Source organism: Scomber japonicus, chromosome 8 (genome assembly GCF_027409825.1).
Source record: "Scomber japonicus isolate fScoJap1 chromosome 8, fScoJap1.pri, whole genome shotgun sequence".
In the NCBI taxonomy this organism is placed as follows: Eukaryota; Metazoa; Chordata; class Actinopteri; order Scombriformes; family Scombridae; genus Scomber; species Scomber japonicus.
In genome coordinates this window covers 24,312,130-24,328,738 of record NC_070585.1, presented here as the reverse complement: position 1 = coordinate 24,328,738, position 16,609 = coordinate 24,312,130, and the positions used below count along the sequence as shown (strand labels likewise).

Below are 16,609 nucleotides of genomic sequence, written 5' to 3'. Positions count from 1 at the left end.
TCCACAGGAACTGATGTGGTGGAGTTTCTCTTGCACTACAGTAATAAGGCGACCCTGGTAATAAATAATGTGTCAGAGGTTAAGAGGTGAACATATATTTTAAAAGAAGGTTTTTTCAAGATATAAGAAAAAAGTCAGTAGGCCAGAAATACATTCATCAAATTTGTCAAGGTTAAGCACTGACTGCCATACTACAGTTGTGTGGTTGTACCACTGACTGTATATAAGGATGAAGGTCATGACAGCTCCCCAAAATTGAGGCCAAAACGTCTCGGTCGCCCACTGGTGGCTGGCTGCAGTATAGACAAAAATATCCTGCCTCCTCCATGTTAGCAGATGGAGCATAAGCTACACGAAAAACTCAAAAAATATATCACATACAAGTAGTCATTTTAGGTAGTTCTTATCACGTTAATGTTTTTCCAAGTACACATTTTTCTGATAAGTTTGTTTCTAATGAGTTATTAAAAGGTGGTGTTACATTATGGTTGACAGCGTTTGAAGCTGCTCTCAAACCTGTACAGACTCTGGCTCCAAATGACATCACACAAGCAAGAAAGAGATATTTTGTCACTTTTGCATGGCAACATGAAATTGAGACGCGTCATCCATATTTATATACAATCAACGGGTCGTACATATTCTTGCCCTGGAGTTTTTTAGCGAAACTGCTAAAACCTTACTAAGACATTTAACTCATTCCTCTTGCATCTTGTTGAAAGCAATGTTTTATCCATTAATGCACATTTCAGCATCTTCCAGTTTTCGTTAAGTGTAGTAAATGCAAACCAGCTACATTGTCCATATGGTATAAACAAGTCTACTGCAGCAATAATGTGTTTTATGTCATGACTCTCACATTAATATACACTAATAGGTGGACTTTTGAATGTGTCACTGTGCTTGTTCCTTAGTACTACAAAAACAGGTGACACTGTCAAGTGGTCAGTCCCAATCAATCAGTCTCTGCAGCTTTGCTATTGGCTCCCAGGTTAACCAGTAATAAAACCAGCAGAATGTCTCGTCACACAAAACAGCACCTGTAAGTTTCTCACACTCAGACTTTCTCTCTTACAGCCTCTCACTTTTAATATATATGCTACAGGATGCAGACATTTGGCTGTCGTAAAAGAAAAATAACACAGTTTTGATCTAGCATTTGTAGATCTGTAAAAAGTTGTGACTAAAGGCCAAACATTTTGTTGCTGTCAGAGGTATTGGAATTTAAAGGCTCATTGTTAACTGAAAATGGGTTTGCGAGGTACTGGCTTTCTCCTTCAGTGTTACCTGATGTTGGCAGTAGGCATGTATTTTGATCTCGGGGAACTAGAAGAAAAATGCATCATTGAGGAGATTCCTGAAGACACGCTGGTAACCGGTGAGTCCTGGAGACGGAATATTACTCCTGAGAGTCGTTCACAGTCTCAAAGACAGCAATAAATATGGATTTCTGTATTGAAAAGTTGTGAAATATCATGTGATTGTTGAATCGCTCAGTATTATTACTGGATATGAACTTATTATTTAACTTCATTTAAAAAGGAGGTGCAAAGGAACTTCACTGTGAAGGGATTAAACATATTAAGGCTTTTGTGTGCTTGTGCAACTTTTGTTTCAATAACATTTGAAGTAAATACTAATATCTATGAACACTGTATATTATGTATTATAGTGTAAAGCCAAATATGAATGCATTAATTGAATATGCTCTACAAGCTTTAATCTAATCATTATCCCAAATGTCACAAGCTGTTTACTGACCTTGGCTACTACTCTGTGTGATTGTGTACACATATGCTCTTATGTGTGGGTGTCTTTTACTCTCAGGATATTTCTTGTTGGAGCCTTGGGATTTGACGGCCTCCACCCACTCCCCTCACCTCGGCGTCACTGTGACAGTCAGAGACCCAAACCATGAGGTATTGGACTCACAGGAAAGGTTTATTACTTAGCGAGAGTCACACAAACATGTGTGTGTTGATACACGAGAACATGTGCTGTCTGGTTTCTCCATCCAAAACAAACACAAACAAGACTGAAAAGCATTAAATGCAGTGTCATAAAGCTTAGTGGTGCATGATTTGATTGATGACTAGAGCATAATCATTTACATGGATTTACATCTTACTGCAAGCCTGTAACTTCATTAATGTACTATTTTATTATTGTCTTGGATCTCCAGTGTAGAAAAAATGTTTTATGGCCCAGAGCATGAGTCCGTCTATGAATTACATTTGAATGCCAAAAAAAAGTGAATGTACATCAGCAAGACAATCTGACAGCTAAATTGGATGAGTTTTACTCTGTTTTATAGTTTTCATTTATATCATCCTACAGCAATTGTACATCAACTCTAAAATAAAGTAGATTTTAGCTCAAGAATTTTTGACAGAACAAAGATAAGCAAAATCAGATCTATAGATGGAGAAATGTTGGCTTAAATATGTTTTTCTGCTCTCTAGGTTTTGATGACCAAACGTTACGGTAAATTTAGTAAATTTACCTTCACAGCTCACGCCTCCGGTCAGCACTACCTTTGCTTTCAAACCAACTCCACAAGGTTTTCTGTCTTTGCTGGAGAAAAGCTGGTGAGACCTGTTGACACACACAGAACATATATTCATAAAAAAGTCACTAATGATAATGCAAACATTTTGCCATGACTTATCACACCTTTCTGACAACAATCCCTGACTTTATCCCCATTTTACTACACAGAAGCTACATTTGGACGTTCAGATGGGAGAGCACTCAATTGACCCCAATGTTGACAGGACCAAACACAACATGGAGAGTCTAGAGAGCAACCTCAATCATCTCATTGATCAAATGACGCATATCACGAGGCAACAGGAGTACCAGAGGGTAAATGCGACAATTTCATAACATGACAATAGGATAGCAGTAGGACAGGAATAGTATGGTAACAGCTTATATAACGAGTGATTGACTTTAACCCTCTTTTTGTCATCTCTTATTATTCAGGAGAAAGAAGAGACATTTCGTCAAATCAGTGAGGACACCAACAGTAAGGTCTTGTGGTGGGCCGTGGTGCAGACCTCCATTCTTCTATCAGTTGGTTTCTGGCAGATGAAACGACTCAAAGATTTTTTCATCGCCAAGAAGCTGGTCTGATGACAACCACTGACCTGTCAACGCTGTACCTGTTCACTTCACTGCATGTACTGCCCACTTTTGTACAGTACTGTGTTGCATCTTGTAATAATAATACCTTATGGCTTGAAATATCTGAACTAAAAACTCCCATCGTCAAACAATCAGTGACATAGATATATGAGGAAAATAGTGAAAACTACTGTATGTTAAAAATAAATAAAAACTTTGAAAAAAAATATTGGTTGTGTGCATTAACCATTACTATAATATTTAAATGGTTCATTCTCCTTCTTTGTGGACCTATGTAGCTCTAATTTAAACCAGGCTTGTGTTTACTGCAACCTTGTTTAGTTTAAGCTAGCATGTACACAGCAAGGTTGTACATTTCTGTTAAAGCACTTCAGTAATTAGTTTTGTCTACTTAAATTACTTAGTATCTCAAAATAATGACTTAGTATATTAAAACAATGAGATACTATCTCAAAATAATGACTTAGTATCTCAAAATAATTATTATCTTAAAATAATGACATACTATCACAAAATAATGACTTAGTAGATCAAAATAATGATACTAAGTCACAAGACAAGTAATTATTTTAAGACACAAATCATTGTTTTGATATAGTATCTCATTATTTTAAGATAGTATCTCATTATTTTAAGATACTAAGTCATTATATAGTTTCTCATTATGGGCTTCCATACAACTGCTTTAAAATAAAGATTTGAATGGATGGAAGTATTTTGTTATTATTTCTCATTTTATGGAGTATGAATTTTGATGCAATTTACCTGACATTCAAATTATTTTGAGAATTGCTGATATTTTTTAACATAAGCAATGGACACTTTGCCTCTTCTCCAATGTTGAAGGACCTGACAGAAAATTATTTATTTATATTAAATTTTTCGTGCAGAGTCAAACCAACAATGAAGTGATATTACTTAGTGTATTCAATGCATACATCACCTTATTCCTCTGTGCCATAAGACCTCCAATGTTGTCCAAAAACTATTAAAAACAAATATAAGTCATATGGGCTTCCATACAACCGCTTTTAAATAAAAGTTTGAATGGAAACAGTTTTGTTATTATTTCTCATTTTATAGGGTGTGAACTCAAATGATTGACGTTGTGAATAAATGTCTCTTTCACCCATAGACTGTATTCACCTGAGGAAAACTAGCAAGACAGCTAACAGCGCTGACGTAACTGACGTAACTGACGTTGTTACGTGCTGATAAACTTCAACATAGTAAATAAACAGTTGGGCTGATAAAATGTTACTTCGGATTAATTAACAATTCACCGACGAAAAAGAGAACTGGTAAGAGAGCTATACTAAGCATTTAGCTTATTTTTAGTCAGGACATAATATTAAGAAGATTTGTTTCTTGCTTAAATTAGCATGAACAATCACATGCTACGGGATTAATTCACATAACAGTAGGTAACTTTGATGTAACAAATCTACTGTTTATCTATCTAAATGTATTAAGATTAGGAGTTAATAAGGTGGCTATAACAGAAAAGGGTTTAGAAAGATGTAATGCTAACTTACTTTATGTGATAGTTGTGCCAATGCTGCCACTTAGCTGATATAGCTAACCATAGTTAACGATAAGAGTTAGCCTTTGGAAAGTTGCTGGCTGGTTAACTTTATCTTTTTCATTTTCTTTTTTTTTAACATTTATTCTGCAGGTTGTGACATGTCTTACTGGATCTGCTGCAACTCCTGCTTTCTTCCCCCCAGTGCTGACTGCAGACTGGCTGTGACATCCTGCGGACATGTCATCTGCAGTGTTTGTTATCAGAAAGGTGGACACACAATAAAATAACTAAGTGAAGTCAAAGCAATTGATGTGGAGATGTTTAGGAAGTATCTGGGCAGGTCAAATCGTGAGTAAACAGGGACATCTATCGGATTTGAGGTGATACTGCACATCTGATCACTCAAATCAGGCAGATCATTCAACCAGGAGCTTTTAATTAAATATTCCCATCACTAAACCCCCTCAGATAGACACAAACAAGCTCCCTCTTTAATTATATTTCCCCGAGGAATCCATATTTGAGTACTTGTCGTCAAATTGGGTTTGATCTTGCCCTTTATATTATAGAGAGGAAAATGAAATCTCTCATCCAGCCATGCTCCATCACTCTTCAAATGAAATAAATTACACCATTCAACATTTAATATTATAATGTTAATAATTTAATAAATCCTTCAAGTACCCAATGACCCTTAATCCCAGATTGACACCAGTTTTTAAACCAGTTATAATATAAATAGGTCACTCTGTTTCTGATGGGTGTCATCTCAGTCAAACTCTCAAGTTAAACAATATTTACTTTGGGTCACTGGGATAGACCCAGGGCTGGCACATCAATTTGGTTTCTGTCTAAAACATGTTGACTTTCACTTTGTGTTCAGTGCTTGTCAGTAATTGATACTGTAATTTGATATGAGCCTTAAGGAGCCTTAATTTATGTAGTATGTGTGTTTTTATGGGCCGGTCTGGTCTGAAATAAAGATTGAATTGAATTATTCTTTTGTATTTTTTTGGTTTCAGGTAAGCAAGGCAACTGTTTAATATGCGAGGCCAAATGCCAAGTATCACCTCTCTCTGACAAAGTAAGCATCTCATATTTTTCATCTTTTAAATTATATATTCATGTAACTTGTCTGCATGTGATAACACCACAATTAAAAATCTCATCTCAAACAGATTGACATGATTTAATAACCCAACTGACAAGAAATGTCTTTCTTTGTTTCAGAGCAGCTCTCAGGTGAAGGCCCTGTTCTCCGACATCAACCTTGTTGCAAATAAATACTTCACGGAAATCAACAAAGTTTGGTCATTTTCTTTCTTCACATCACATGACTGAATGAACAGATAGTTGATGACTTTTGGACATGATAGTGTTAAGATGCAGTTATTAGAATATTTGAAACATTGACAACTGTTTGTTACTCAATTTAAAATGATTTGTGTACTAGAAGTTTTTAAAGTTATTTATATACATGCATATATGTGTATTTTTATATAACTTATTACAGACATCTCATAATGTTGTCTTACTTTTCCTCAGGTTATAATGTTCCAGGCAAGACATCAAAAGAGGCTTTTGTCTCACTATCAGAAAAGGGTAAGAGAGAGAGAAAGAGGTTTGATGCTAGGGTTGGGCAATAAATCAATATTATATCGATATTGTTATGTGTGACTAGAGATCATGTTCAAGACATATTGTGATATGTTGTTGACTTTTCCTGCTTTTTAAAGGCGGGATTAGAGTAAACTGATGTAATTATCTGAATTTACCAGACTGTTCAAGCTACTCTATTATCTGCCTTTTCCCACTTACTCATTATATCAACATTACTGATTATTAATCATCAAAAATCTTGTTGTGTACAATATTTTGTGAAAGCACCAGTAGTTATCCCTACAATATTGTTGCAATATCAATATCGAGGTAGTTAGTGAAAAATATTGTGATATTTGATTATGTCCATATCGCCCAGCCCTATTTGATGCTATTCAAAAAATATTTATACTTTGAAAGCCTGTGTGACATTTTTAACCCACTAACCATGTTGAAAGCATTAGTTTCTTACTCTAGTAATTGCTCTCTAAAATGGATATACTAAATTCTACTGATAATATTGTTGCACCAGCTTTACTAGTGTGTCACTAACCAACCTTACAGAATGAGAAACTAGAGGATGTGATAGTCAAGATGAAGCAAGAAATGCAGCAGATGACAAAGTAAGTTAAATCAGCAGCATGTGAAATCCTTAACTTTAGTTCATGAAAAGTTGGCTACCTTTCTTAGTTTCCTTTTTTTCCTGTCAAAGGACGCTGAATGAACAGAGTGCCTACATCACTAAACTGGAAAACTCTCTTCAGCATCAGAGGTACAGCATAACCCAATTACATATACACACTGTTATCTTCTGATAATGGAAATTACACTTATCATCTTCACTTTATTAAAAATGTTTTAGTGCAATCAGTGTGGTAACGCTTGTAAATTTGATTTGTGCTGGCAAGTTTATATACTAAGTATACTTATATACTTATATAACTAAGAGCTATTATGCTGGTTAATCAGACAGTCTTTACATCTTTAACAGTTTCACAAACTAGATTACCTTTAAAAAAAATCTATGTCTACTTATATAGGATCAAAGGAGGTTAAATTGGCAATTATTTGGGATTAAATGCTAGGGTGTGTTTTCTGTGGGATTGTAAGCACCTCAGCATATCAAGTTATTTACAACTAGCTTGGTGTTACTACTCCTCTTACACTAGGTGGCGCTCCTGGCACATCCATTCCTGGCCTGTTTAATACCAGGCTTGGAACAGTTTAACAGGTCAAATTTTTAAGTTGCCAGAAAAGCTATGTCTTAAAGTATTTAAGTACAAGTTAAGTACAAATAACCTGAAGATCTCCATCATTCACCCACAGTATCATGTGTGAGGGCTGCAGCTAAGTCCCTTTTTAAATTTTGTGTAAAATACAACTAAAAGTCGACATACTGAAAGGGATGAAAAAAAGTATTTGAAATATTTAAATATTGTTTGACTTGAGGTCACCTTTAGGGGAGAATGGTCCTCTGTTATCATCCTATTTGAGATTTGAAACGGACAACTATGTATTAGATCCAGGTAACAACTCTATCTCTTGCGGGAATTGATGAAACTTGATTTTTTCCTGTTCACATTCAGTGCTAAAGCTTCATCAGTGGCCCAGATGAGCCACAGTTCCCATACTCCACAAGGACATAAGTCGGGTAAATAACAGTCTAAAATATATAGAAAAACCCTGTACTGTGTATGGCACCATATTAGTGTGTTTATTATTTATAAAGACCAAATATATTGTGCTTATGCATGATATAAACTTCTGACTCTGTCTCCACCTTTAAATTCCGCCTGAAAACTCACCTATTCAGAGTGGCCTACTCTGTCTCACACTGACTATGCAATCACGTTCTTGTTTATTTATTGTACTAATGCACTTTGTAGTCACATTCATATTTATTCTTTATCTTTGCACTAAATGTTACCTGATTTATATTGTTTGATGTACTGTTGTTGTGTCATATGTGCCTTGTAAGGTGTCCTTGAGTGCTTTGAAAGGCGCCTTTAAATAAAAGGCATTATTATTATTATTATTATATAAAGTACATGATGATGTACTGTAGTCAAGACCAAGTCCAAATTGGGCTCAGAAACCTAAACAGTTTCTACTCAGAGTTCTATTACTGTTGTTCATATTGAGTGACTGATATTCAAAAATGTTTGTGTTATTTGCTGAAATTTTGACTACAACTTTGACCAAAGATGATAACAGGTGAGACCGTTGACTAGAATTAAAAAAAATATTACAAAACATTATACTGTAGGAAAAATATTGTGATCCAGACTCTCAAACATGACAGTGTTATACTTCTGATTTTAAGTGTACTTCACTTAAATCACTTCAAGAAATACAAATACACTACATCTATGAATCTTTACACTACAGGATTCAACATTAAGATTTGTTATGATGGTCAAGTGTGGCCAGTATGACTACAGCATGATAAAAATGCATAGCCAAGCATGATGGGCTACTTTCAGGAACAAAAGGCAAATTTAGCAGCTTGTATATTCATAGATTCATTGGATAACCACTTCATTAATAACATGATACAGTGGTTGTTAACAGTGTGTTACACTTTCTTGTTTCAGTCGTACAGATCCCGTATAACTCCCCAATCTCCCTTTCAAGACACTCCTCAACTACTAATATGTGAGTATTATCCCTTTCTAACTTTTCACTATATTTATTCACATCATTAACCTTCTGTCTATCTCAGTTCATCTTTGATTTGCTCTCCCTTCACCCTGTCACATGCTTTGTTTTTTTTACTCTGCCCTTCTTTACCTAACACCATGCCCCAGACCTTATTAGATAAGAGGGAGAGAATGTAGGAGGTATTCCACAGAGCAAACAAGCTATATCCCAGGTTCAGCCCCCATGTCTTATGTTAGCTTTAGCTGCTGTATAGCTTTGCCCTGCCCTGCGGCTATCTACACACACACACCTGAATAAGCGCAGCTTTGCTTGGGTTTAGTCAGGAATCCCTATTGGGTTTCCTAGACACCGTTGACACAGGATTGATTGGCTGCCCGAGTTTAATAGCGTAAATGTTGTTTTATCCCCAGCGCCTTTAGATTCTTCTACTGAGCGAAAGCACTGTAGGTGATGGATAGCGGATATTAACCCCATTTGCAGTGTTACTACCATTCCAGCGGGGTTAATTAATTTTTTATTTAAATATTTTAAAAGTAAATTGAGTACCTTTTTACTTATACTTACCTTATTGTTTTAATTAGAAGCTTGATTAAGTCTAAAAAAATAATAATTAGTTTAATTTAGAGAAGCCCTAAGACCAATGGTATTTTGCAGGGTTTCCCAAGCTTTGGAGAAATCTATAGTTTTTTCAGTAAGATAATCACCTTAACCTTAAGTATTATATAATGAAGAAACATGAACCTAATATTATACCAATTATTGATTATAATTCTACTGTCAGAATTATATTTTTTAGAAAGGAAATGAATACTTTTTTTTGTTTTCTGTGTAGATCAATTGGTGTTAATCTACTGTTGATCTGCATTGTTTCTGAATTTTGCATTTGTTTCTCAAAGTAAGACATTTTGAAACAAAGTATGTGAGGCCTGTAAAATGTATGTTTTTGTTGTAGTGGATTGAGCTCAAAGTTCAGTATGATTATTGTTTTTGATTCCTGTGAATACCTGTAATTTACTGAAGTGTGAGAGGAAATGGGTTTTACATTCCTCTTGAAGGAGAAAGTGTCAGTATTTCACACAATGTCTATCACACCTCGGCATATATAGAAATTTTGCTAGGTGCACAAAAAAAAATCTCAGTCACCACTGCAGTGTTCAGCCAACTGAACGCAACAGGACTAATGAAGTGTGCTCTCCTGTCTGGCAGCGCTGAAAACATGGAGGTGGATGAAAGGAGTCTGTTCAGGAAAGTGAGTTCCATTATAGTTTTAATATAATACCTGAACTCTGTGAAGAACATACAGCATTGAAATTTAATTTATGACTTAAGTACATAGAGGGGGAAAAAAGTATTGAAAGAAAAAGCACATAAAAAGCCCAGATTTGCGATGTTCCTCTCTGTGTGTCTCTCTTTCAGACTAACACTGTTCCCAGACTGTCATTAATCAGTCCTCCACAAGATGGACTAATGGGTATGTGCTCTACTCTCCCTGTTATAAAACCTTTGTTTTTGGTATTAATTACAGGAAGAACTGTAGTCTGAGTGTTATACCGGTAATTTTAGGTTTAGTGGTTCGACACCCCCCTTTGTTAAATGTGTATACACTGAAGACACATTTGGAAATCTCATGTTATGCCACCTAGGATATAACACAATCAAGCCTCTGTGTGTCTTTGTCTCTCCTCTGATGAAAGTATGTGTCTAGAATTGCACGTTTATGAATAAGGTGCCACACTGAAACAGACATAATCGCACTGTAATCATCTGACAAAACCATCCTGCAACCCAACCTGTGTTTTGGGGTTATATACCCCGTGGTTGACCACCCACAGTGATTAAACTAATACAGATGTTGTCTTTTGTTATGTTTAGAATTATTTCTGCTGAGTTTCATCTCTCTGATTATGTGATTTAGTCTCTTAAGGGATCGGACTTCCGTTGTGGGGAATAAATTAGGTGACAGACCTCAAATGCTGCTATGGATTGTGTAGCTACTCACTATGTCTGTGTGAGTGTTTGGTTAAATAAATATTGTATTGAAGAAAATCATAATATTTAACCAGCAGTAGATTGATTGGATTGTTTAAAATGCTTTACAGTTTATTTCATTTATGGTTATTATAAGATAAGGATGACATGAGCCATTTATTATAGAGATAACTGTATGTCAGGCTTGTGAACATGCCGTAGATGTTTTTCCCTTTTAGGAAGTAACCTCTACTGTAAGTTTGTGTGAAGTGAACACTGTGAGATACTAATTACTCTGGAAAATGACTCACTCATTTATCTTGCCTTCCTCAAAGATTTTCCAAATAAAACCTGCAGAGAGCTCATGTGAAGGCGAGACACATAAGCCTATAATGATCCTGAAACATCTCATGCATTCCTAAAATTGTTACAAGCCATTATCATCTGCATGACTTGTGTGAAGCATTAACCATGGATCTATCCGGTGTTATGTTTAGGCACCATCTCACACAGATCATCCAATCAAAACACACTGGCCAACAACTCAGCACGCTCAGCCACAGTCAGGTGACTCATCTCCTTCATCACAGGCATCTTGTTAATGTTAAAGTAATGTAGAATAATCCTAACTTTCTATTAAACAGTAGCTGTTTATGGTCAAAGCTAAATTTGATACAATTATTTGATTTTGTAAAGTGAAGCAATGTGTGTGTCACTATTCCAACAAGCATACTTTTTGACATGCAAAAGTGTCTGAGTTTTAAGTCGCTGCATTTTGATACAAATAGTAGTTTTAAGTTATGGAGAATTTGGAAACTTAGAAGGTTGCAATCAACTTTATGTTGATTTTGCTCTGATTACTGATGGCTGGTATGTGGCATCACATGGCTAGAAGCACCCCGTGTGCATGGCCTCTCTGGTTAACCTTAATTGGAAACAGTTTTCGGAGCAGCTTGGAGTTGGTGAGAACATCTCTCTCTGAACCATGGTTACAGAAGCAACCTTTTGTTCTCATTAGTTTATAATGTTGTTATGAATGTAAATATTAATTAAATTTGCTATATGAGGAATAAGCTGAAAAACAACTACACCCTCTTCTCCTCTTCCAGTCGTTTCCAAGGAATGCCGATGACCCCAGACATGTCATATGGCCTGAGTTCTGGGTGGAAGTCTCCCCTCTTCAAACCTCCGCTCGCCTTCAGACACTCCTCTATGTCCTCTCTGGTCGGCCCCCCTTCCTTAACAAACACACACACATAAACTATCACAAAACCTCTAGAAGAACCACACCTGACCACTGACATGTTTCTTGAGGTATTTATGTGTCTCATGACCAAAAATGAGTCACCAGCTTGTTTGTGTGTTGTGTTTTAATGACCTTGAATTCACAAGTAAAAGTAAATGTTTTCAGCTTGAATCTATTATATTGTATATTGTATTGATAACTCAGATTCTGTGGTGTTGAATTGTACATTTAAATTGATTAAAATGATTCAACCTGACATCATACTGCAGATGAAATTGAGTACAGTTATTTCTGTGATGGTGACTGTTCATGTAGTCACAGGTTATTTGTTTACATAATTATTTAGTCGAGTTATTTTGAAAGTGAATTACTTGCAGTAATCCAGCAGAGAGACCCACAGGCCAGCAGAGTCTTACAAGCCTTTATCCGAAAGCACAGTTTGACGTGCTACACCAGCACCTGTTCAATTTACAAAGATAAACTGGGATTATGTTCACAAAAAATATGTCAATTTACTGGGTTCTACAAGAAGGCATGAGTACACTTCAAGGTTGACAGAGTCATACTTCAAAAAGCCTCAGGGCACAAGTGCTGTAGTGAAAAAACTCCCGGCCTGCTGGATGTAACTTCTGACTTGTGATTTCACCCTCAAATGTGTTACAAAACAGCTGCAAGTGAAGGCAAAGAAAAGTGTAGCCATATAGAAACATGATATCACCTGAAGTCATCGCAGCAAAGAAAAGCTGATGTGGTGAAGCGGGTGGTGAGGACGTCCAGATGTGTTCAGACAGGTAGATTCTGTGTTTGTCGACCTACGTTTTTTTTTCTTTTCCTCCTCTATTGTCCCTGATTGTCAGGGCGGTGAATGGTGTCTATTGAAGAGGGCTCAGGTGTGACTGTGTGTGTGTGTGTGTGTTCTAGGTCTGTGCACGCTATATTCAGGCACTTACTAGCGTGTGGGTGTGTGTGAAGTTAGAGTATTGTAGAGAGTCAGTAGGCCTGATCCTCCTCTGCGCTTCAGTGAGATTTGAACTCGTTTCCTGTTTTTTAAGGTCCACTTAGAGAGAAATGGCTCCCTGAGGCAGACTAAGCTGTCATGGTGTCACACACTGACAGGGAGAAGACTAAATCAGAATAATCTCTCCCTCACGCACACACACATACTGGGTCATCTCTTGTGTAGCTTTCACAATACCAGCAACATATGTGTTGCACCTTTCTTTCTTTCTTTCTTTTTTAAAATGTCATAACATATAATTCTTTACACTTATGGATCCTCACACACTTTCTCCATCTCACTTTTCACACTTTTTATCTCTCACTTGCTCACTTTCTCTTCTGTACACACACACTCACACACACCTCTGTATGGCTCCAGGCTGTACAAATGAGCCCTGCCACTTCAGAGAGCTAAAGAAAACTATTCTGATGTCAGTGGTAATTATTCAGCAGCGTGTTCTCACAGCTTGTCCTCCCCTCCCTCCCTCTCTCTCTCCCTCTCAGTCTCTCCCTTTCCATCTCCATCTTTCTGTGTGTGAGAGAGAAGCTTCTCACTTAATCTGATCCAGATTTCACACTTTGTCACTCAGTATTTCAGTCTTGAACCTTTGGTGCTGTAAGTGTAATCCCCTCCAGGCAAGACATGACATGAACTAAATGATTTCACACCGGAGCTATTTGTCTTCCTGAGTTGTGCAGAAAGTGTTGCTGCGTAGGCCTACAGTGTATAATCTGTGATGCCCATCAGGCTGAAAACAGCAAAAGAAGACCAATGAAGACCTTCTTGTTTGACAAGTAACAAGAAAAAGCAACAGAGAGGTTTATTTAAATATTTATATTTATATATTGATCCACAAAGAAGCCAAATATACCAAAACTACTTCCCATGGGTCACAAGATAATTTTGAGGTGTCATTAAATGATTAACGAGCGGAAAGAAGAAGAATTGAATGTCTTGTGCACAAAATAATATTTAATTTATCTTTTACTTGCTGAATAGTTTTACCACTTCATAATTTAACAAACTTTAAAGAGCAACTTCACCCAGAGAGTCCAAGTTTTACTGATGCCCAGTAGTTTAACTTCTCACCTTTTGACAGTGATGCAGAAGTGCACTCTGGGGTATGTCAGTACACTTTGACATCACTGTCGGCTGTGGTTCAAATGCATCAGAGCGCACTTCAGACCGCACCCAACCAGTCAACGTTGAAACAGGCTTTCAACCAGGGAGGTCGAACTGGTCACACCTCATAGCTATACTCATATCTCACCTGTGACAAGAGGTCACAAGGGGTCACAAAAAGGTCGGACGCCAGTGGTCTAGAGCGTCCTGGTGCGTCATTTCCTGGAATATGCTCCATTTACATCCAGGCATGCTATAAAGCATTTCTCTTCCCCTAAAAGCAATTTATAGCCATCACATGGCAAAAATCTCCCAAAATCATCCATATATAACAACGACACAAAAGCTGCCTATTAAAGGATAAGGTTATATTCTCTAGTTTTCCTGTCAACAAATCACCAAACAACTAATAACACATATTACTAAGCCACAAAGTTAAAGTGGAAGACATTTCAAGTTCAAGTTCAAATGTCTTTATTGTAAATCCTGCTACATGTACAGGACGTGTAGAGGATTGAAATTATGTTTCTCCCAGACAGTGAGGTAGACAACAATAAAAATAAATAATGATAATAATAATAAAGTGGTTTGTGCTGTTTTGTGTTCGTGTGTGTGTGAGTGTAGGCGTGTGTGTATATGTTGGGGGGGGGGGGGGGGGGGGGGGGGGTAGACTAGTTTCTGTATTAGCAGAGGTGAGAGTTTGTTGGGGTCAAGTTTTCATGGGGGCAGAAAGCAGAGGGGGGAGGGAGGAGAGAGAGTTTAGCTTCCTCACAGCCTGGTGGATGAAGCTGTTCTTCAGTCTTGAGGTGTGAGTCCAAAGGCTGTGGTATCTCCTCCGAGATAACAAGAGATGGAAGAAGCTGAGTGAGGGGTGGGGGGCGTCACGTGCAATGTTGAGTGCTTTACAGGCCAGGCATGTGATGTAGATGTCCAAAAGGGAGGGGAGTGAGGCACCAACGATCTTCCCTGCTGCATTCACTATGTCCTGGAGGGCTCTCTTGTTGGAGGAGGCGCAACTTCCAAACCACACAGAGATGCAGCCGGTCAGGATGCTCTCAATGATGCCACCATAGAAGGAGCACATGATGGGAGCTTTCTTGGCCAGTGATGCTGTGTTGTTGGTCCAGGAGAGGTCCTATGTTATGTGCACACCTAGAAACCTGGTGCTGCTCACCCTCTCCATAGCAGCACCATTGATGGACAGAGGATGGTGCTGGGTGTGTTCTCTCCGAAAGTCGACAATCACGTGATCAATTGGCTCAAGTGGTTGGAGCTGTGCTTTGTTGTGCAATCATGGGTCAGCAGGGTGAAGAGCAGGGGGCTGAGCACACATCCCTGGGGGGGGGGGGGGCTGTGTTCAGTGTGATGTTGCTGGATGCGTTGTTGCCAACCCAAACTGCCTGTGGTCTACCAGTAAGAAAGTCCAATAACCAGTTGCACAGGCAGATGTTAAGGCCAAAACTGTCCAGTTTCTGGATTAGCTGCTGGGGGATGATTGTGTTGAAAGCTGAGTTGAAGTCTTTGAACAGCATTCACACATATGAGACCTTCTTGTCCAGGTGGGTCAGGGCTAGGTGGATGGCAATAGAGACTGCATCACCAGTGGACCGGCTGGCCTAGTATGCAAACTGTAGGGAGCATGTATGGATGGATGGATGTTAAAGATATCCGTGAAGACATCTTAGAGCTCTTCTGCACAGTCCTTTAGCACACAGCCAGGTATGTTGTCTGGACCAGCAGCTTTGCGGACACTGATCATGCAGAGAGATCTCGTCACGCTGGCTGGAGACAGGCACAAAACCACCTGGTCATCAGAAGGGTGAGGTGTCTTCTGTGCAGGTGAGGGGTTGTCTGCTTCAAGGCTTGCAAAAAAGTTATTGAGTCCATTTAGTAAAGAGATGTTGTCACACATCTGTGGTGGGGGGTTGTAGTCCATGATGGTCTGAATCCCCTTCCACAAACTTGTGTCTCTGCTGTCTCTGAAGTTATTGGCTATCTTCCTTGTGAATTGTTTTTTGGCTTTCCTGATGCCGGGACAAGTTGGCCCTGGCTGTTCTCAGTTCTGCAACATGGCCAGCTCTGAAGGCAGCATTTTGGGCCCTCAGTAGCTTGTTGACCTCCCCTGTCAACCATGGCTTCTGGTTTGCCTGTGTGGTGATGGTCCTGGTTTCAGATACATCATTCATGCATTTGGTGGTTTGGTGATGTAAGCCGTCACTTTCTCTGTGAAGTCTTCCATGTTGGTATGATTGTTGTAGGTGCTGTAAACAGCGACTAACAAGATGGCTGTAAATTCCCTCGGCAGGTAGAAGCTAACAATGTCTGCAGACCACTGCAGCAT

General features: G+C 38.1%; 2 protein-coding genes across 2 annotated transcripts; both read left to right on the top strand.

The window, feature by feature from the left end:
• The first annotated feature begins 1,248 nt into the window (after positions 1-1,248).
• Positions 1,249-3,135, top strand: si:ch211-255i20.3 (transmembrane emp24 domain-containing protein 11). Its single transcript, XM_053323681.1, has 5 exons — positions 1,249-1,378; positions 1,828-1,919; positions 2,463-2,588; positions 2,719-2,865; positions 2,986-3,135. The coding sequence occupies exons 1-5, from the start codon at positions 1,249-1,251 to the stop codon at positions 3,133-3,135; spliced, it is 645 nt and encodes a 214-aa protein (XP_053179656.1).
• A 1,695-nt stretch (positions 3,136-4,830) lies between these two features.
• LOC128362943 (probable E3 SUMO-protein ligase RNF212) lies at positions 4,831-12,244 on the top strand. The gene is given in 12 exon segments (XM_053323813.1): positions 4,831-4,939; positions 5,695-5,756; positions 5,903-5,977; positions 6,218-6,274; positions 6,836-6,894; positions 6,984-7,043; positions 7,858-7,922; positions 8,866-8,926; positions 10,139-10,220; positions 10,349-10,403; positions 11,398-11,467; positions 12,010-12,244. Coding segments are annotated over 12 exon segments (906 nt in total). The 3' UTR covers positions 12,161-12,244.
• Positions 12,245-16,609: the final 4,365 nt, after the last annotated feature.